Source organism: Acipenser ruthenus, chromosome 3 (genome assembly GCF_902713425.1).
Source record: "Acipenser ruthenus chromosome 3, fAciRut3.2 maternal haplotype, whole genome shotgun sequence".
In the NCBI taxonomy this organism is placed as follows: domain Eukaryota; kingdom Metazoa; phylum Chordata; class Actinopteri; order Acipenseriformes; family Acipenseridae; genus Acipenser; species Acipenser ruthenus.
The window spans coordinates 81,668,609-81,690,963 of NC_081191.1; the positions used below are offsets into that span (position 1 = coordinate 81,668,609).

The following is a 22,355-nucleotide window of genomic DNA, read 5'->3' on the forward strand; positions in this document are numbered from 1 at the left end:
TTTTCCGCATTAAAACAAGCACTTTAGATTTAGTAGGCTTATCATAGCAAATAAATAAAGAAATAAAAAACTACCACAACAGAATTAAAAAAAGGAGCACTTGGGGTTCTTCATACTGATAAACAGTAATTAACAAATTATTATTTATTTCTTAGCAGACACCCTTACCCAGGGCAACTTACAGTTGTATACAAAAAATACATATCAAGAATTACAGTACAATTAAGAGCAAGATACAAAATACAATGACTTCAGTTTTAATAATTGCAAATACAAAACACAGTACGATTTGCTATTGGGGCAGTTCAAGAGCAGATAACAGTGTTGATAGCTAGGGTTAGATATGAGTGCAGGTGAAATAATACTACAGATTGGGTTAAGTGCAGGACTAAATACAGTAAAATAGGGAGCAGATAAGTGCAAGTTAAAGTGCATTAAAGGCAGAGTGCTATGTTGTCCAGAAGGGATTTGCCAACCTTGAATGATAACCAACGGAAGGTGCTTTAAGAAAGACAGGAGTATGTATCTCATTATAGAGAGCCGAGTTACAAAAATTAGGATGTAAGCTTTTTCTTATTATCTGAAATGATACCGGTCCAGGTGTCTCTTGAATCGGCCAAAAAATGACCATGCAGTGAATTTGTTAAAGTGCTTGCAGTGGAGTTTCATATTAATTAAAACACTGGCCTTGGCAAGTAAACAAGGTGTGTGGAAACCTGCTTGTGCAGGTGAATTTTAGAAACAGAGAGAGGTCAGGCTATATTCAGCATGTTTCATTATAGCTTAAATTTAAATGAAAATAACTGGACTTGCCACTGTATGCTTAGTTGTCTCATTCAAAGGCTTATGATAAACCCTACACTCTCTGTCAAATAATTTAACACACTTTTGTATATGCAGTTAAACTGACCCATTGACAACACACTGAAAAGGTAACATAATATGCGGCTAAGAGGGACATATATTTTTGACCCACCTGAATGTAATCAAATAGAGCTGGTGTTACATATTAAAAAAATCTCTCATATATACACATATACTTGTATTGTATTTGGTAGCAAGGACCCTGTGAACTCCAGTTCACCTAATTTTTAGGGCAAGGAGGGGTGGAAGATAGTGAACCATGAGCTCACATTCAGTTAATTTTGAAAACAGAGTTGACTGGATCCTTTTAGAAAATATAATTAACTCAAAGATAGGAACTGTCAAAGCAGATTGAGAATCAGATTTAACTGGGACTCCTGATGTATTCAGATGGAGGGAAAATCCTATAAAAACCAAGGAAAAAACCCCCGTCAAGTATCGTGCAACTTGCTTAACTTCAAGTTGTGTGGTCCATGCTCTGAGGATCTCTGAAAACTGATTGCTGTTTGGTCGTATTCACAAGTCTCTGCCTTTTGAAGACAGTTCTTATTTTTCAATATATCCTACACTACACTTCCATATACTGGAAGGTAAGCATATATTTGAATTTAATATCTATTTTATAGGCCTATTGATGCATTGCTATAAGGTATAGAAGTTATGTTTTAGACTTAAGAGAGTGATATATATTGAGTGTTCTGGAATTTAGCGGAGGACGTTTTTTAGCTTTTTGCATTTTATAGCCTAAGAGCTAAATATATGATAACCATATTTGTATTACTGTATTAAAGTATTAATGCTGTTAAACCTGTAAAGGCACTGGCAATTCCCAGACTGCCCGACAGTTGGGATTTGACGTAGTCTGTAACTACTCAATCCATTTGTAAGCATGTAATAAACCGAAGGAGTACTGTTACTAATCTGATTCGTTAAAACTTCAAATTAAATGAGTCTGTGTGATTTTCTTGATTATTAAAAGTCATCTGGATACGTTGTAAGCCCAGTGCACGAACGATCCACTTACAGGAGTCCGAAACATCTTAATGTCCTCCTGAACGTCTCCCCTGAGTTTAAGAGTGTGCTCAGAGCATATATATATATATATATATATATATATATATATATATATATATATATATATATATATATAAATAAATAAAAAAAAAGAGTACTTGCGGAAATTCTTGACAGTGGTGATCGGGAGCCAGTGGAAGCGATTACAAAATACATAATGTAAATTCCAGACTCCTGATCCTTTGCCTCTAGCTGTATCCTATGCAACGCATTATAGAACATTCTTCAGATTTTACAGGGGTTTATTAAATTCAATATTGCATTTTTAAATAGTTTCACTCACAGGCAGGACAACCCCCTGCTATATAAAGTTCTTAGGAAGGTAGGCATTTGAAATCAAAGTCATCTTTTTGATGTTTTGCACTCCTGATGATCTCCATACCAATACAATCACTGGCTTTTGCCATTTGAGTTTCAGTCTGGTTCCGAGAATATCTGGCTTCCGAGATACAGATTCTCACTCCTATGCATTCACTGCTATGCAAGTGCTTTGTTTAAAAAAATCAATTCAATTTGGATTATCACAGGGACCAGCTTACATTATTATAGCATTTCCATGTGTGCAGGCTGTACTTCAACCCAAGCTAGCAAGTCCCTGAAACGTGGTCTGTTTATGTTTCTCAGATATTCCAATACTGGGGAACTTAAATGGAACCCTCAGCACAATAAATGTAAAACCTGGTATTAATAATTCTATTGATACAAGCCTACAAAATGAAGATAATAAATATTTAACACTGTTGAAAGTTGTTACAAAGAAATACAAATGAAAGGTTTGTTTTGTTGTCCTCGAATATTTATTTTTTTATGTGATATTAGCTTAAAAAAGGACTCATATTTTACAAGTTGTAAACAAATATATTTTCTTATAAACAAGTCTTGAAATACGATAATGTTCTACCTGCACAATGTCTTCTGAAGGTAAAATATTCATCCTACACCATGAGATTTTAACAAAGATACTACAGCAACGTACACAGAGTTCAATTAAACAATACATTATATTAGATATGCTTCAAAAGCATGAGGTTGCAAATATATACATAGTATAGCAGTCAGCGTCAGAAATGTATCAATCAGTAAGTGACTTTAATAAAATGTTATCTATTGAACCTGAAAAATAAGAATATGACTACAAGCCATTAAAACATGTTACTCCCGAGCAGTGAATCTGCATCAACATGAATATGAATATGAATCAGTTTCTAAATGTTTCACCACATATCCTGAAGAAAATAAAATAAATAAATAATCAAGGCAATATTTTGCATAAAAAGAACAGTGCAGACACATCTAGGCTTATGCTATGCACAGTGAATTTAATTAAGAATTATCGCTTGTCAGGTAAAAGCTTTCTGGAAAAAGTAAGGCTATGTTTAGTATCCCCCCCCCCCCCCCCAGTCCAGGCAGTCAGGAGTCATTCTAGAGGAATGAGTCTTCAGAAGGGGGTGCGTAGGAAAAACCAACAAATGCATCGTCTGCCTCAAGTACGCTAGCATTAACAATGGACTGCTCAGAAGTATAGCACACAGAGTGTGGGACCGTTTCTTCTGTAAATTCTGTATCAAAGTTCTGGATGTCTTCAGGACCAGCCTATAAAACAAAGAAATGCACCATTTGTTGAAAAATAATAAATGAAAAAACAACAAGCATGCGTTTATCTGTGCCCTACACATAAATACACAATTTTAGCTGAATGTGTGCTTGGAACTATCATAAAAAATACTTTGTTGTCATATTTTTATGAAGTAAGTAAACAAAGAAATGCAAGAGATAAAAATGATTACATACTACGCAAGGATTAAATGGAGGTGGGAACTTCTTCTGTACAAGGTCGTCCCAGCTGATAGCATGAAAAAAGGGGTGCCTTTTGATCTCAAGCTGAAAAACAGAAACAATTATTGGACCACTGCAACACATGTGCACTACAGTAAGTGGTTTTAAACATATATTTCATTTTTAAAAAAAGATACATTTTTTCAACTATGATACCAATACTCAATAGCCCACTCATGCACCAGCAGCTTTTACATGCCCTTTGAATCTTACACATGTATTCTTTCACACATATATACAGTACATTACAAACAGCTCTCATTTCATAGACTACTGCTCTATTCCAGGGGTTCTCCAACAGTGAAGACCAGGGTAGGGAACACATCTGTAATACTCAGCCACCAGGGAGAACTCTTCACACACTTACAAAATCATCGTTCGATCCCAATCTCTTTGTCCGGTCTTTTTCCAGCAATCCCTCTAGAATAGACCAGGCAGCATTGGTAGCTCCAGGCCTAACGGTCAGGGGCTTGTGAAGTATGTTTTCATACATCTCAGCAGTATCTCGGCTATAAAATGGAGGCTACAGGAAGAACGAAAAACAAAACAAAAAAAATTCTTAGCTTGAACATTTACAGTTCCCTTTTAATAAAAGTCTTCTAAGAGACATGCACAGACTATAATCGTGTGTGTACATAGGTTTTTGTTTCCTCAAGGTAGCAGTCCATATAATTAATACACTATAATTCATCAGTTGAGCACTTCAAGAGACCAGGCTTGGTGGTTCAGGGTAGGACTGAAGTGCAAAGGTGGGGCTCTATAAGGAACAGCCCCAACAGTGCCATGTCTGGCTATAGTTCCTGTCTTTTCATGTGCACATTTACAAACAGTCGTCTCTATAGTCTCTAATAAACAGTTCTAACTAACTCCCACCCCCTACTGAGATGGACCCCATCAGTTGGCTAAGAGAGATCATTTGAAGACTATAGTTTCTTACCAGTCCATAGAGCATCTCATACAGGACAGAGCCAAGACACCACCAGTCCACTGTATTGTCATAGGGCTGCTTTCTCAGGACCTCTGGTGCAAGGTACTGAAAGAAAATGGAATAAACATTTATTCTTCAATCTCAGTGGTGCACATGCATAAATTAATAGAAATAGACGTTTGTGTGAACAAAAACAAAGCATCCCTGGGGCACAATGGGTTTATAAACCCTGCAAGAATAAGTATGAAGTCACTATCTCAAATGTAAAAAGAAACCCTTGATCAAACTTTACCAAAAGAGTCACAGATATTGTTTTGTACCGAGTATGAAGCCAATATCTTTAAACCGCTCTGTATTTAGACTCTCAAAGGAAAACCAAAAAGTCACATAACAATATTGTAGAAGACAGAAAAGATGAAGTAGCTGCGGCCACAGGTTTACAAAAACAGAATCTCCCCTCGTGGACGCCTAGAGAGACAAAACTGGTTTTGAAGATCAAAAAACTGCAATAGAAAACCACATTAGATCAAGGATGTACATTTCACCAGAGTTTACATAACAATTTAAATAAGAAGTCAGTGTGAAAGTTTCTGAAATACAAGGTGTTGAATATGTGGTTGCATATACTACAAACACTTCCCCTATGGAATCCCAAATAATTGAAACAGCTCGCATCACTCGATTTTCAAGGTGTGGTATCCGACAACAGAATTGACAACAAAACTGGCAGAAGGCACAGGTGTCATTGTCCATCACATCAGGTCACTCCTGAAATAAGGACTTAAAGGATGCGTTGCAGTAAGAATAACGGTTAAGAAAGGGGAACGAGACTAAGGCGCTAAAATATGCACAAGAACACAGAAATTGGACTATGGAACACTGGTCAAAGGTGCTTTGGACTGTTGATGGATGGACAACGACACCTGTGCCTTCTGCCAGTTCTGTTGTCAGTTCAATGCTTGTCTTCTTTCTATTCCTTAAGGATATTATCTTCAAGTATTGCTCATCCTTGTTAGACGGCTTTTTGGGTCTTCCAGGCCTGGGTTTGTCAATTACAGACAATGTTTTTCTGTCCTTGTTGATTATGCTTCGGATACCATATAATAAGATAAAATCAAGTGATGCGAGCTATTTCACTCAATGTTTTTCCTTCTTTATGCAAGTCAAGGTTGTTATAATAGTAGAAAACACTAGTGGAGGCTTTGAGTAAATTGTTGATGCTCATAATGCATCAGAGTAGAAAAATGCAACATGTCTAAGACAGCAGTGTTTTTTATTTTTCTTAAATATTTCCCAACATAAAACCAATGTCACCTTACCATAATTGATTTTGAGTTTCAGTGTTTTAAAATAAAATATCAAACAGAACAAAATTTCAATGTACCATTTGTAATTCAGTAATATGAGAGAATTGGTCAGGGGTCTGAATACTTTTGCAAGGCACTGTATGTATGTATATATATATATATATATATATATATATATATATATATATATATATATATATAATATATTAGTCAAAGACGGTTCTGGCACGTCCCTTTTGTGTTATAAGTCATTAGATCCTTTTGCATGGAAGGCTTCGGTTGCAAGGGTGTGCGGTTCTTTGATGGACCCAGATTCAGTTAAAATGTGTTTGCCCACTGACAGTGGGAATGAGAATGTAGAGATGGGAGCCCAGCTAACAAGATTGAAGTTTTTGCAGGCTTTTAAAGACTGTCATCCACACCTGTGAGCACAAACTGACTCACTGAGAGCAGAAACTGACCCAAGACTGTCACAGCTACTGGAAGCAGGCTGATCTTTGGGAAACAAATTGAACATTTGTGAAACTGCAACAAATATTGTAATAACTGTAATGTGTTTTAAAGTATATAAAATATTATTAACAGATCTATGTAAGGCCTGTGTGTAGAAGTTCATTGCATTGAAGGTCAGACTGACCTGCTGAAAGGTCCAAACCTCCCTTATCAGGCAAAAGTATATTGTTTAATTAGACTCAGAGTCTCAAAACATTCTGATCCAACGAGAGCAAAATGGCAGAATCTATGGAGCACAGTTAATATGCTAGAAGCAATTGAACTAGGTTTGATTATAGTAAGAAAAAACAAAAGTATTTAAATAAATAAGAAACCTAATATAATAACATTAAGTAAATGTATGAGCAGTCCTAAGTTTTAATATTCAAGGTTGCATTTGCTGCTAATTAAAAATTAACCTCTTGCCTTCTGTGTATATCAATGAAGTAAAATAGAATTGCAGTTTATAAGAGATTGCTATATTGACAAATCTGAATTAGAACTACAATCATTTAAAGTAAAGTGTAGCTGAAGGAATACAACTAATGTTGTAACCTCATTCTCACCTGCTTGTAGTACAGGCAGTGTTGAAGATGACTCATGGGTTTGGCCGATGAAGCGAGGACTTTTTTTGATGGTCAGCGATTTAAAAGCCAAGATCCTCTCTATAATGAGCGATCTCGTTAATATTAACAAAAGGAAATACCTTTCGGGTAACAGAATCATATATATATATATATACAGTGCCTTGCGAAAGTATTCGGCCCCCTTGAACTTTGCGACCTTTTGCCACATTTCAGGCTTCAAACATAAAGATATGAAACTGTAATTTTTTGTGAAGAATCAACAACAAGTGGGACACAATCATGAAGTGGAACGAAATTTATTGGATATTTCAAACTTTTTTAACAAATAAAAAACTGAAAAATTGGGCGTGCAAAATTATTCAGCCCCTTTACTTTCAGTGCAGCAAACTCTCTCCAGAAGTTCAGTGAGGATCTCTGAATGATCCAATGTTGACCTAAATGACTAATGATGATAAATAGAATCCACCTGTGTGTAATCAAGTCTCCGTATAAATGCACCTGCACTGTGATAGTCTCAGAGGTCCGTTTAAAGCGCAGAGAGCATTATGAAGAACAAGGAACACACCAGGCAGGTCCGAGATACTGTTGTGGAGAAGTTTAAAGCCGGATTTGGATACAAAAAGATTTCCCAAGCTTTAAACATCCCAAGGAGCACTGTGCAAGCGATAATATTGAAATGGAAGGAGTATCAGACCACTGCAAATCTACCAAGACCTGGCCGTCCCTCTAAACTTTCAGCTCATACAAGGAGAAGACTGATCAGAGATGCAGCCAAGAGGCCCATGATCACTCTGGATGAACTGCAGAGATCTACAGCTGAGGTGGGAGACTCTGTCCATAGGACAACAATCAGTCGTATACTGCACAAATCTGGCCTTTATGGAAGAGTGGCAAGAAGAAAGCCATTTCTTAAAGATATCCATAAAAAGTGTCGTTTACAGTTTGCCACAAGCCACCTGGGAGACACACCAAACATGTGGAAGAAGGTGCTCTGGTCAGATGAAACCAAAATCGAACTTTTTGGCAACAATGCAAAACGTTATGTTTGGCGTAAAAGCAACACAGCTCATCACCCTGAACACACCATCCCCACTGTCAAACATGGTGGTGGCAGCATCATGGTTTGGGCCTGCTTTTCTTCAGCAGGGACAGGGAAGATGGTTAAAATTGATGGGAAGATTGATGGAGCCAAATACAGGACCATACAGGAAAACCTGATGGAGTCTGCAAAAGACCTGAGACTGGGACGGAGATTTGTCTTCCAACAAGACAATGATCCAAAACATAAAGCAAAATCTACAATGGAATGGTTCACAAATAAACATATCCAGGTGTTAGAATGGCCAAGTCAAAGTCCAGACCTGAATCCAATCGAGAATCTGTGGAACTGAAAACTGCTGTTCACAAATGCTCTCCATCCAACCTCACTGAGCTCGAGCTGTTTTGCAAGGAGGAATGGGCAAAAATTTCAGTCTCTCGATGTGCAAAACTGATAGAGACATACCCCAAGCGACTTACAGCTGTAATCGCAGCAAAAGGTGGCGCTACAAAGTATTAACTTAAGGGGGCTGAATAATTTTGCACGCCCAATTTTTCAGTTTTTTATTTGTTAAAAAAGTTTGAAATATCCAATAAATTTCGTTCCACTTCATGATTGTGTCCCACTTGTTGTTGATTCTTCACAAAAAATTACAGTTTCATATCTTTATGTTTGAAGCCTGAAATGTGGCAAAAGGTCGCAAAGTTCAAGGGGGCCGAATACTTTCGCAAGGCACTGTAATAATAATAATAATAATAATAATAATAATAATAATAATAATAATAATAATGAATAAATAATAATAATAATAATAATAATAATAATAATAATAATAATAATAATAATAATATTGAAAAATGCTTACAATGGTGTTTCATATTAAATCAACCATAAAATTGGCAAAAAGCAAAGGTTGTCTTAAAACCTGCTTTAACTGGATTTTGTATGAACAGTGAAGAAGGTCAGACTTAGTTCAGTCACTGTAGCACTATGGCATTCTGGTATATTAATGCTAGCCTGTATTTAGATATAAATAACTGGACCTTCCATTAAAAACTTAAGAGTTATCAATGGAGTAAAATAATATTCCAATTTCTATGGGTAACTGTTATACTGAAGTAACTTAAATTAGAAATACATCTTATAATGCCATTTAAAGTTAAACTGTTGAAAGTGCTTAGTAAAAGTTTATAATAACAGAAGCATGGTGTTGACAATATTGTAAACATACTGTTAAGGCACATTTGAGATCATGTTCATTTAATTTAAGAATTAGTTCAGTTTCTCCAACTAAACAAGAAGCCTTTTAGACATTATAATAGCAATTAAACTAAAGAATATACAATTTTAGCTTATATAAAGGTTTTAGTGCAGTAATAAAACAGAGGTATTTATTTAGAAGAAACTGTAGGGTTTGAAAGTGAAAAAAATTATTTTAAACTCTACAGTTTTTTCTGTAAATGTTTGTCTCACACACAGTATAATTCTGGAAGGGCATTAGACCTTCAAAAGATTAGTCTTTGGCACCTCAAAGCAGGATTCGTGTTGGCTCTTAAAAGCGGGATTTGCCAACCTTGAATGATAACCAACGGAAAGTGCTTTAAGAAATACAGGAGTATGTATCTCATTATATTATAAGAAAATAATGAGAGGAAATTAGGATGTAAGCTTTTTCTTACTGTCTGAAAAGATACCGGTCCAGGTGTCTCTTGAATCGGCCAAAAAATGACTTCATGCGGTGAATTTGTTAAAGTGCTTACAGTGGAGTTTCATATTAATTAAAACACTAGGCTTGGCAAGTAAACAGGATGTTTGAAACCTGCTTGTGCAGGCGAATTTTAGAAACAGAGAGAGAGATATTGAACATGTTTATTATAGCCTGAATTTAAATGAAAATAACTGGACTTGCCACTGTATGCTTAGTGGTCTTATTCAAAGGCTTATGATAAACCTTACGCTCTCTATCAAATACTTTGTTAACACACATTTGTATATGAAGTTAAACTGACCTATCGACAACACACTGAAAAGGTAACATAATATGCGGCTAAGAGGGACAAATATATTTTTGACCCAGCTTAATATAATCAAATAGAGATGGTGTTACATATTAAAAACATCTCTCATATATACACATATATTTGTATTGTATTTGGTAGCAAGGACCCTGTGAACTCCAGGTCACCTATTTTTTAGGGAATAGAGGGGTGGGAGATAGTGAACCATGAGCTCACATTCAGTTAATTTTGAAAACAGAGTTGACCGGATCCTTCTAGAATATATCATTAACTCTTTAATATCTCTTTTATAATGATGAATTGCTATAAGGTATATAAATTATGTTTTAGTCTTAAGAGAGTGATATATATATATATATATATATATATATATATATATATATATATATATATATATATATATATATATATATATATATATATTGAGCGTTTTTTAACTTTATGCATGCATAGCCTGAAGGCTAAATATATAATAACCATATTTGTATTACTGTATTGAAGTACTAATACTGTTAAACCTGTAAAAGGCCCTGGATCGCCCAGACTGCTTTTTACTTGAGATTTACGGTGGTCTGCGCAACCAACCAATCCAATTTTTAAAGCATTTAATAAACCGAAAAGCTGTGTGAAAAACAAATGCTGAGTGATGTCACCAGATCAGTTTTTGCCAGATCAGAGGTTTTCTCTCCAGAACTAGAGGTCACGTTTCTGCTCAGGGAAATGTGGAGGTAAGAAATGAGCAGAGGTCATTTTTTTTTTTTTTTTTTTTAAATGTACATATTTTAATTTTAGAGGATTTTCTAATTTTTTTTTCCCTGTTTGAAAGCATTTTGTTCCCTAATATGTATTTATTTATTTCTTAGCAGGTGCCCTTATCCAGGGCGACTTACAATTGTTACAAGATATCACATTATTTTTACATACAATTACCCATTTATTTACTGGAGCAATCTAGGTAAAGTACCTTGCTTAAGGGTAAAGCAGCAGTGTCCCCCACCTGGGTGTGAACCCACCACCCTCCAGTCAAGAGTCCAGAACCCTAACCATTACTCCACACTGCTGCCCCCATAAGTCCTTGCGCTGTGGCATCATGCCAGTTGTCAGCTGGACCACTGATTTCTATATAATTTCTCCAGACCTTTGATTTACTTTGACTGCCACAAGATCACTTCATATGCAACAGGTATTAGGGCCCCTAGGCCCACTTAAGATTCTGTGCTGCATAGAATTTGAGCGAGAGGTACAGGTGGGGGCCTAATACTTGTTGCAGAGGAAATACATTTAGTTGTACAAGCATTGTTTAAGTCTTGTGCCAGTCAGTGCATATATATTCTGGAAAATGATTTAAAAAAAAAAAAAAAAAAAATGTACAGATTTTCTTTATTTTATTATTTCTTTTTTTACAATGTAGCCATGGTGTGCCAATATACTGTAGGTTTAAGAATTATACAAGTTCAGTGCATTCCAATGAATTGCATACATAACTGCATATTCCTGTTAACTTTAATAAAAAGTGAAGCACATTCCCAAACAGTTTTATGCATTTAACCAGAATAAGGACCATACTTTTTCAAAAGAAATGTACTTCACAATTGTGTGCAATTATCAGGTAAACAATTAAATGTATTACACTGTATATGTTACTGATAATTGCATACACTGGTAATTGCATAAAACTGTTACAGTAGGCACCTGGGCTATGCAATTAACAAAAATCTACTGTAATCGGACATAATATGATGTGATTCTGATCATGGACGTCCACAGAATTAGTTCTGGGGGTGGGGGGGGCAAGGTGTTTAAAACTAGTCAGGGTAACGTGGTTTTGTATCGCATAATAATTATTACACTGCTAAACCTCATTTACATTTACAGCTCAGAGACTTAAGCTGGCAGCAGAGATCCTTTTCATGTCCAGGTTGCAGTTTCCACTTGTGTATCTTTATTTAATTCAAGAGCACAGACTGTGCTGCACAGTAAAGGGAATTTAAGAATACAGGTTAGCTACTGTCTCCACATCTATAGAATCACACAGGAACGTGTAGGAATAAAAGATGAAAAAAGCATTTATAAAGTGTGCTTTATTAACAATACTTGTAACAATTATAAATATATTTTTCAAAGAAAAACAACCACAACCAAGTAGAGCAGGAAGTGTAAACTATAATACAAAATAATTCACCTACTGACATATTGCAGTAACAAAGTGCATGTTAAACACACTGCTCCAACCCAACTGAACTATTTAAAACAAACTTCGACAGCATGACACTATGATAGTCATCACACATAGGTCTTTGTGTCTCAGAGCCGCAGCACTAACACACCTAACTAGAGGTACAGTATTACAATCTTTAATTTATTCTTTGAACAAGAATCGGAATCTGCGAGATGCTTGGCTAAAACGGTTGACTACCCGCTTTATAAATGTATCCTTGGGGTCACTCATTGTCGATTGTGCATGTCATAACTCTTTATTAGTGCATGATGTCATAATAGTTTTTGTAAATGCACTTTATCTAGAGCAATCCGATTTAAGAAAAACACCACCAGTATTTCACAAAAATCTTTTCTTGTATAAAAAAAATGTTAAAAACAACACATACTATCTGCTGTCAAATTTAAAAGATTAATTAACATTTTTCATATCGAGAATAAAATCTGTGCTTTATAAACTGGGAGATGTAAGACGTTTCTACACCGAACTTCCTAAAAAGCTGTGTGCTGTGAACTTTGAGACCTTGCCTTGTTTAATACAGAACTACAGATCTGAGAGTAGCCTGATGTTTCACCATTTTACATTTGCAGAAATTTGCTATAAATGCAGTTTTTAATAACACCAAATAATATTTTTGTATTACTAGTAAAAGCACCATCTTTGGGCCATCCCCTTTCTACCCTAAGAAATTCAGGCTAAAACTCCAAACTTAAAATCTAAATTTAAAAAAATGATCTCAAAAACTGCACATCTGACTGGAACGAATTCTGCCACGTCAACATCTACCCTACAGGACCCTATGGGGCACTACACCTTTAAATAAAAAAAAAAAAAATCAACTTTCGCATAAAAAAGCATTTTGCTTCTTATTTAAACAAAATACATAATCCTGTAGTACATTCACAATATTCTGAGGAAATGTGTCCATACAGAGAACAAAGTGAAACTGTGTTAAAATGTATAGCAGAATAATAAATCTGTGTCTGCTATTCCACGTCTTTTTGATTAATATTATTATCTACTACTAAAATTATTGTTTAAAAATACATTTTTTAAATAATTTAATATCAAATGATAAAGTCTGAGAGTCAATTTAGCGGAAAACTTACCTCAACATCGTACGTTTTAGCCTTCATAATGGCATTAACTTTGGCGTTCAAGATACCAAGTGTATCATCATATAAGAATGGTTGAAATTTCCCTTATTTGAGAGAGTTTTCTCCCTTTTTAATTAGTTGTTCTTCCCTTTAAAAAAAGTGAGCGCCGAAAACAGTGAAAGCACCATCTTGTTTGGAACCAGGTAGCAACCATCTCTAAGGAAGCGAGCGTCAGTGACGACAGCACTAAAGAACCGTATTAAAGTGTAAAAACTGGGGTTTAACAACAAAGTGCCTACTTAACCCTAATTGTAGTGGTACCGCGTCACTACAATTAAGAGTTCAATTTATACTGTATACCCGGCACACTCATTTGTATAGAGTAGCATTTAATGTGTGAGTAGAAGCAAATCCCAAGGTTACATTTTTATAAATGCAGCAGAAAAGTAAAGCACATACACTGCTGTGCAAAACTCTTAGACATTTTTCTACTCTGCATTAGGAGCATCAACAATTTACTCAAAGCCTCCACTAGTATTATCTACTATTATAACAACCTTGCATATAGAAGGAAAAACATTGAATGAAATAGCTTGCATCACTTGATTTTCAAGGTGTGGTATCGAAGCATAATCAACAAGTACAGAGAAACATCATCTGTAATTGACAAACTCAGGACTGGAAGACCCAAAAAGCTGTCTAACAAGGATGAGCAATACTTGAAGATAATATCCTTAAGGAATAGACAGAAGACAAGCGTTGAATTGACAACAGAACTGGCAGAAGGCACAGCTGTCGTTGTCCATCAAATCAACAGTACAAAGGTCACTCTTGAAATCAGGACTTAAAGGATGTATTGCAGTAAGAATACCTCTGTTAAGAAAGGAGAATAAGACTAAAAGGCTAAAATACGCACAAGAACACAGAAATTGGACTATGGAACAATTGTCGAAGGTCCTTTGGACTGTTGATGGATGGACAACGACACCTGTGCCTTCTGCCAGTTCTGTTGTCAATTCAACGCTTGTCTTCTTTCTATTCCTTATATATGCTTCTGATCTATTTAAAGTTGGATTTCAGTGCTACATGCATGAATTGCCTCTTAATATATTATGTGTATATTTGAACGTTTCACTAGCCTAATCAAGCAAGGCTTTTTTGTTTGTTTGATAATCAAATCAATACTCTTATTATTTTGCTTTACATTTAGAAAACATACTTGTTCAATAAAACTGCTTCTTGTGTACAGAGGTCAAGGTTGAACAAGGTGGACTGTCAGCGTCACAATCATGCTGAAATGTAGCAGCAGTTTACTTCAGTATCCAGTGCGTTTTTACTACTCAGCAAGCTGTTTAAAGATGCCGATGATAAATCACCACTAAAGATCAGGTGAGCGAGTTTGGCAATAGCCATCCAGGTGACAAAGACTAACTTGAGATAAACTAATATGAATACAATACAAGCACGACTCAATTTTGTCCTTTTATTTTAATTGCAGAATAAAAATATTGTATTATCATAGAATTTTATTTTTTTTTTACTGCGGAAAACTAGGATCCCTGGTAATTACTAAACATTCACATGAAATACGAATCATTCAATCACTCATTTTCTTTAATCAAGTAAAACCCTTGAGAACAAATGCTCATTTGCAATAATGCCTTGTTATCAGACTGTGCCTTTTAGAAAGTGCCGTGTTTGCAGCCCAAAGTAATATACCCATAATGGAATGTCACTCCCCTACAAAATAATCGGTAACATTTCAAAAACCATAGCAGCACAATCGTTGGTTTCAACAGCACTAACCAGCACAAACAAATGATATGAGTCAACGTTAGTGCTGTTTGTAGGGGGGCCAACTTCACGCAGCTATTTTTTGATACGCACCATTCACACTGCCTGCGATGCGACGGGTGACACTCAAGCGATGCAAAAAAATAAATAAATTGGGTTTGGTGTCTATTTTTGCGATTTTATCGCACAGTAGTTAGGGAAATGACCAAAGAGGAACAGCTTCCCTTATGTGCCTTCAGTAAACAATGCCGGAAGAAAAGATAATTCTTACAGTATCAAAATACTGGGCGCTGCAGGTACAATAAAAGGACACAAACATTATAAAGACACGGTAATGAGGGAGAACAGTGTGGTCAGTGTGGTCCAGTGGTTAAAGTACAGGACTTCAAATCCCACCTCTGCCATTGACTGACTCACTGTGTGACCCTGAGCAAGTCACTTCACCTCCTTGTGCTCCATCCTGCGGATGAGATGTTAAATCAATGTCCTATTGTAAGTGACTCCGCATAAAATGCACAGTTCACAGCGTACCTCTGTAAGGTGCTTTGTGATGGTGGTCCACTATGAAAGGCGCTATATAAAATAATAATTATTATCATAACATCTGGCAGTCCATTTCCAGGGAACTGGATATAGCTGGTGTGTATGATTTATTTACCTTTACTGAAATAAGCATTCTGAAAAGCTATTATGTATTCTGCATTTTTATTAGCTGTATAACAGGACTATCACATGTGTGTTTTTTTCATTATTATTATTTATTTCTTAGCAGACGCCCTTATCCAGGATGACTTACAATTGTTACAAGATATCACGTTATTTCACATTATACGTTATTTCACTTTATACATATATCACATTATTTATTTATTTATTTATTTATTTTTACATAGAATTACCCATTTATTCAGTTGGGTTTTTACTGGAGCAATCTAGGTAAAGTACCTTGCTCAAGGGTACAGCAGCAGTGTCCCCCACCTGGGATTGAACCCACAACCCTCCGGTCAAGAGTCCAGAGCCCTAACCACTACTCCACACAGCTGATGATACAATATTAAAAAGAAACTTACTTCCGGTGTCCCACAAAAAGTAGTTGTGGTGTCGTCCTGAGAAATTCCTTCTTTACACAGCCCAAAATCAGTTAAAACTATATGACCCTAAAAAATAAAGGATTACAAAATGATTTAACAAAATGGTCATTCATAAGGATCAAGTAACAATGCAAGATCATCTAATCCAGATGTTTTAACTTTGTTGTTCTGCCTTATATAGAAATTGTGCTGCATGACTGATGTTTTTTTGAAAGACTTAGTTTGAAGAATGCACTACAAAACCTAAATGACTCTTCATTGACTGAAGAAAAGTTTGAGTTTGAATGGTAGGCTATATTGCAAAAGGCATGGAATACAAGTCAACAGGTTATGCTAAGAGTACACAATGCCAGTTAGACCCTGTCTAGAATACTGTGTGCAGTTTTAATCACCTCACTACAAAACAAAAACACTTGGTATAGATAAAGTTAACCCAAGACAGTACTTCAAAAATTAGCACAGAGAGAAGAACAAGAGGGCATAAATGGAGGCTGAGTAAAGGTAAGTTTAGAACAGATTTTTCTAAATGCACGGAATAGCTTACCAGGTGAAGTAGTGGGGTCTAAAACACTGGTAATGAAACAATAGTAAGGAAGTCCATGACAAAGCAGTTAGTAAAAGACATAGGTAGATGGAACAGGTGCAGGTAAGGATACACTTTATGAAAACAGTTTTCACTACAGTCTGCCATTAAGTAATACAATAATACTGTATAGAGTAATTTGATTTCAGTTAAACCTTAGGACTTGTAACTTTCTATAATAAATGTAGTACAGTACACTTACTTGGGAGTCTAGTAAAATGTTCTCTGGTTTCAAATCCCTTTAAAAGACAGACAATCTTATTAAACATTATTCCTTTCTGTAGGCTGCATTTTTGAAGTTGCCAAAGTCTTAAATGTTGTAATGCACAAGTCACCATCACATGGCATCAAGGTAGACAAGAAATTTAGCTGCACTCATTTCTTTAGCTATATGTATTAATGCAGCTCCTGCCCCTGCAGTGGAATCTACAATATTACATTTCAATGCACTAGAACAGGAAACCATTTACAGCCTCTGTCAAAAATGATGTAGAAAATAACTTTACTGAAGTTACAGTGACTGATATAACATCAAGGAAAATGCAAGTTGTAAAGAAACTTCAGATACAAACTGGACCTGATTTGTGCTTTATATGCACCACTGCAAGTTTGCTTCAATTTTTCTGAGGATAAACAACATGCAAATGTTACAGAAGTAGTAGTTATGTGCACTGCTTATAACTAAAACCAAGTTGTTGTTTATGAACGGTTTTAGAACACTTACATTTTCACAGATTTTTAGCCTTGCCGAAAAGTGAGGGAAACGTTACAGTGGTGCAAACAGAACAGAAATCTGACCCACTGTCTTCTGGACCCCTGTGTTTTCTTCTGGCATGAGGATTAACAGTAACACTGTCACAGAAATGTATCATCAATAAATATTAGCTTGTTACCTGTAAACAATATTTATTGAATGTAAGTAGCCCAGTGCACTCGCCATTTCTGCAATGTAAAACCTGGCTCTGGGCTCTGGAAAGGTGCGTTCTCTTTGTAGATGGAAAAACAGCTGCAACGTAAGGGATAAGGCACAACTAGTCAATAGAAGTCTCTTCCCACACTAGATATATAGAGATACACACACATATGCACACACACAGTGGAAACACTTTTGAACACCTTATCGTTTCCCTGTTCTTCAAAACTGGAATACGTCACCAAACAATGGATAATAACATATAGAGGGTACGTTTTATTGATTTATTTTACTATCTTCAATGTCTTTAAAATACTGGTTAAGCTACTTTGCTTTACATGGCTTAAACTGAGGACAGCAAAGTTGTTATTTTCAGACTACTGAAACCTGACCTTTATGATGTTTTCACAGATCTGTCTCTAGCACTTGCAGTTCGTACTCCAACAGTAAATGGTAATATCCTGTTTAAATATGTTATAGTGCATGGAAAACAAAGCTTGAACTATTATTCAAGCCAGACCTTTCTCACACGCAATCCAGTCTTCACACTAGGCATTAATAAGGCCAAGAGGGTAGTTTACAATAACCTTGGAAACAAAACATATCCCAAAATAGTACATTTCAGTAAAGAAAATCTGCAGCAGGCATGTGTACTGTATTTTAAAGTGTTTTATTTATTTTTATAAACCATCAGTCAGTACTGGACTAGTTTCCTATTGTGAAGGCAATAAGGAGCGATGGCATAAATAGCTGAGAAATCAATCACGAACTACAACTTTGGGAGCAGAAGTGTATTACTGACCGATCTCCTTCACTTGTAGCTGTATCCCTGACTTTGCAACCACTTCCCCTAAATGTACTTCCTTGATTTCATAAAAATATTTAACATCAATGATGCAGCAACTATTCTACTGCTAAATAAGGAGATTCATAGTAACAGAAACTAGTTTCTGATAAACTATCCTACTTGTACCTTCTCTTTACATGACGATATAAAAGTTAATTGACATAAAACTCAGTACATCTTTTGTATTAACATAACACATTTAACCCTCAAAATACTAAGCATGGATTAAGCTGATTCAACAATTATTATTATTTTTTTTTATTATTATTATTATTATTATTATTATTATTATTATTATTATTATTATTATTATCATCATTATCTAAAACAAAGCATCTGGGGGCATAATGTAAGAGGACTTGCATTTGTAAGTCTTTAATGAACAGCTAAAACACCAGTTACTTTACAAACCTACAACCAAACACCTAGGTAATATATTTAAAGTTCTCTTCAACACTTTCAGAGTTAATTAAAGAATAGCGGAAACGCTTTGAAAATATGGCCCATAGTATCAAGCAGTTTTCGAATCCATTATGCAGATATAGACAGGGACCAAAACTACCCCAAGTTTGGTTCTGTTCCAAGCTTTCCCACATGTTGAATACCAACGATAGAGAATCACAGAATGCATTGTGTACAGAGTATGAAGAGAATTCATACTCGGGACACAATGTATTCTTCCATAGCACTGAAAATAATGTATGTCATTGGCATCTCAAATGGTTTAGAAGATATTAGCAAGTATAATGACAGTAGCAGTAGACAGCTATCCCCTTATGGGCTGCTTCATTACAGTAAATGTTGGTAAAGAATTACCAGTAACCCTAGGCCCTTGCTGATGATTCAGTATGACAGTAATCGGACAGCAGTATCTATATTACACAGCACATTTCTCTTATTTGTGTCAGTGCATACTCCCACTGATGACCCAGGACTCTCCAACACTGTAGGAACAGAACTGTTTTACCAACTCCAAGCACACTGAGCTCACCTCTCCTCCATTAATGAAATCCAGCACAAAGTAAAGCTTGCCTGTTGTTTGGAAAGAATAATGTAGCCTAACCAAGAAAGGATGCTTTATATTCTTCAGCAGCACGTTGCGCTCAGCCATTATGTGTTTTTGCTAGAAGAAAAAGAAAAAAAAATTCCAATTAAATAAAATAAAATAAAATAAAGCAAATTACCCAACATCAGTTCAACATCAACATTTTACATTACCTCTCTCCGGTTAAGAATGACTCTTTTCTGTAAGACTTTGATTGCATAATATGTATTGTCCAGTTTATGTTTCGCAAGAAGAACCTGGCAAGATACAAAATATAAACATATTTTTGTTTGTTTCAAAAAAATGTATTACGACAGCAGGGTTTTTTTTTTTAAACATGTGAAAAGGAAGCCAGCAGTGCAGTACTGTATTGTATTGGGGTTTCACTTCCTAAACTACTGTGTCATTGTAGATATAACTTACTGTAATCCTAACTTGTTGCAACCTAGTTAATATTGTATATTAATAGTATTAGTTGCACCTACTGTAAACTACACTTTTTAAATATTAAGCTTGAATTGTAGTCCTTAACTGCCCTGTAACACCCGTAAGTCACCCTTGGATAAAGACTGCCAAATAAATAATAATAACAAATAATAATAATAATAATAATAATAATAATAATAATAATAATAATAATAATAATAATAATAATAACTGTGATTTAAAGCAGTTCTGACTGGTCACACCTGGATCTGACTTATCAATTCCTCAACCTCACCTATTATCAATCTGCATTCTCAACTGCACATTCGAGGGCAGAATGGTACAATCCGAAGTTAAGCATTTAGAGGGCAATCATGACAGTTTTGTATTCTTTCCCTGATCAAACAACTACTTAGTAATATGCAGGGTGAAAAATAGCTTGTTGAATGACAAGCACATGTCTCCTTCACATTGAGATCATTGAAACAACAACAAACTGAAATACCAACCCTTCCAAAGCTCCCTTTTCCAATTACTTTGAGGAAGTCAAAGTCGGTTGGTTTAGCTCTAATAAGATACAAATTAAACAGAATTTAATACAAGTGTAAACCACTTTTTTTTCAATGCATGCATGCATAACCCCTTAAATATTTATTTATTTATTTATTTATTTATTTATTTATTTATTTTTCTACTCCTCCCCCCCCCCCCCCCCCCCCCCGATAAAATAATCTGCATAGGTTTCATTACCCACAGATACAAGATAATGTAAAAAAAATAAAAATAAAATAAAAATAAATAAAAATTGATAATATACAAATAACATACTGAGGATTTGCAGATGGACCCAGGTTAATGTCGCCGGAGGTAGAGTTGTGCTATATATAAAAAATGAAAACATTAAAACATGAATAATATATTCCCATTAAAATAACTAATATTCCACACATGGTCACATTGCATCAGCAGCAAAGGTTACAAAAAAGACTTATCTTAATCTACACAAAGACCTTCATATGCCTATCATGCACATTCTGTTACATTAAACAAAGTTCGGACTCGCATCAAGTTTCATGAAAGACTTGCCCCATCAAAACTGATCTGAATAAATAATCTTTGCACACGAGTACAATTCCTTGAACCTTGTCTGTAAATCCTGCATAAAACTTCTTATGTCTGTAGGGTATGGTAATAATGACAACAACACTGCTTAATTCACAAGAGACTGCCGGAATTCCCCCCAGCAGGTTCAAAATCGCTTAATGGTCTACAATTAATTGTAGCTTTCCTCCAATTTATTGATGTACAGCTGCAGTACAGTGACTGAATTTAAATCCCGGTTAATTGGTCTGAGGGACTGTATTTTCTGCATATAACTGTTTCAACAGCAGGAAGTTCAAAGAGGGGTCTGAACTCTCATTTTGATACAGCAAATAGTGAACATGTATGTTTATTTGGGTCATGCAAAATTAATATTTAGCTTCTGAGAGACTTTATGGAAAAACATTTAGTCACCAACAAATCAGAGATTTGTGTTGTGTTGGGTGAAGGGGGTGCCTTAACATATTTACAAAGTTTCATTGAACAATATTCCGATGCACGTTAGCGCCCAGACCGACGTGTGAACGTGGAAACGTGAACATGACTCAAATGTTATTTGTTCTCGCTGGCGATCGGTTGTGTTAACATTACACAGCAAACAATAGGAAAGAATGGAGAGTTTTCTAAAACAAGTTGAGGATATTGATCCAGATGAAGGAGCAGGTAAAGCTGGGCAAAAAAAGAACAGGAAATACCAACTCTCTTACTTGGACTTGGGATTCACATGTATTGGTTCTGACAAACATCAGCAGTCACAGTGTGTTGTTTGTGCGGATGTTCTTGCCAGTGATAGCATGAAACCAAACAAACTAAAAGTAACGCCATCTGGAGACCAAACATCCTGCCTTCAAAGATAAGCCACTCTATGTTTAATATATATATATATAAGTAAGAAAAAAGAAAAGGATATTTCAGGTACTTAAAAAGGTAGAATAACTGATTACAAATCAATTATCAGGACGTTTAGGGCTACAAGTCCTTCATCGGCTGAATACAAAAAAACAGTGCTTTAAGAAGTTGATAAAAGTTGACTTGTTTGTTTTTTTTATCAACTTCTTAAAGCACTGTTTTTTGTATTCAGCCAATGAAGGACTT

General features: G+C 35.5%; 1 protein-coding gene across 2 annotated transcripts in view; it reads right to left on the bottom strand.

The window, feature by feature from the left end:
• Positions 1-3,322: 3,322 nt before the first annotated feature.
• Positions 3,323-22,355, bottom strand: part of LOC117394935 (serine/threonine-protein kinase Sgk3-like) — a 37,573-nt gene continuing 18,540 nt past the window's right edge. For both annotated transcript variants that reach the window (XM_033993698.3, XM_033993699.3), the window contains 11 exons: positions 20,988-21,037; positions 20,669-20,726; positions 19,907-19,990; positions 19,680-19,811; positions 17,822-17,934; positions 17,131-17,167; positions 16,325-16,411; positions 4,712-4,807; positions 4,142-4,297; positions 3,730-3,819; positions 3,323-3,531 (listed from right to left, as the gene is read on the bottom strand). In XM_033993698.3, the coding sequence (XP_033849589.1) occupies positions 3,361-3,531; positions 3,730-3,819; positions 4,142-4,297; positions 4,712-4,807; positions 16,325-16,411; positions 17,131-17,167; positions 17,822-17,934; positions 19,680-19,811; positions 19,907-19,990; positions 20,669-20,726; positions 20,988-21,037 (1,074 nt within the window). In that variant the 3' untranslated portion in view covers positions 3,323-3,360. The remainder of the gene's footprint in view (positions 3,532-3,729; positions 3,820-4,141; positions 4,298-4,711; positions 4,808-16,324; positions 16,412-17,130; positions 17,168-17,821; positions 17,935-19,679; positions 19,812-19,906; positions 19,991-20,668; positions 20,727-20,987; positions 21,038-22,355) is intronic.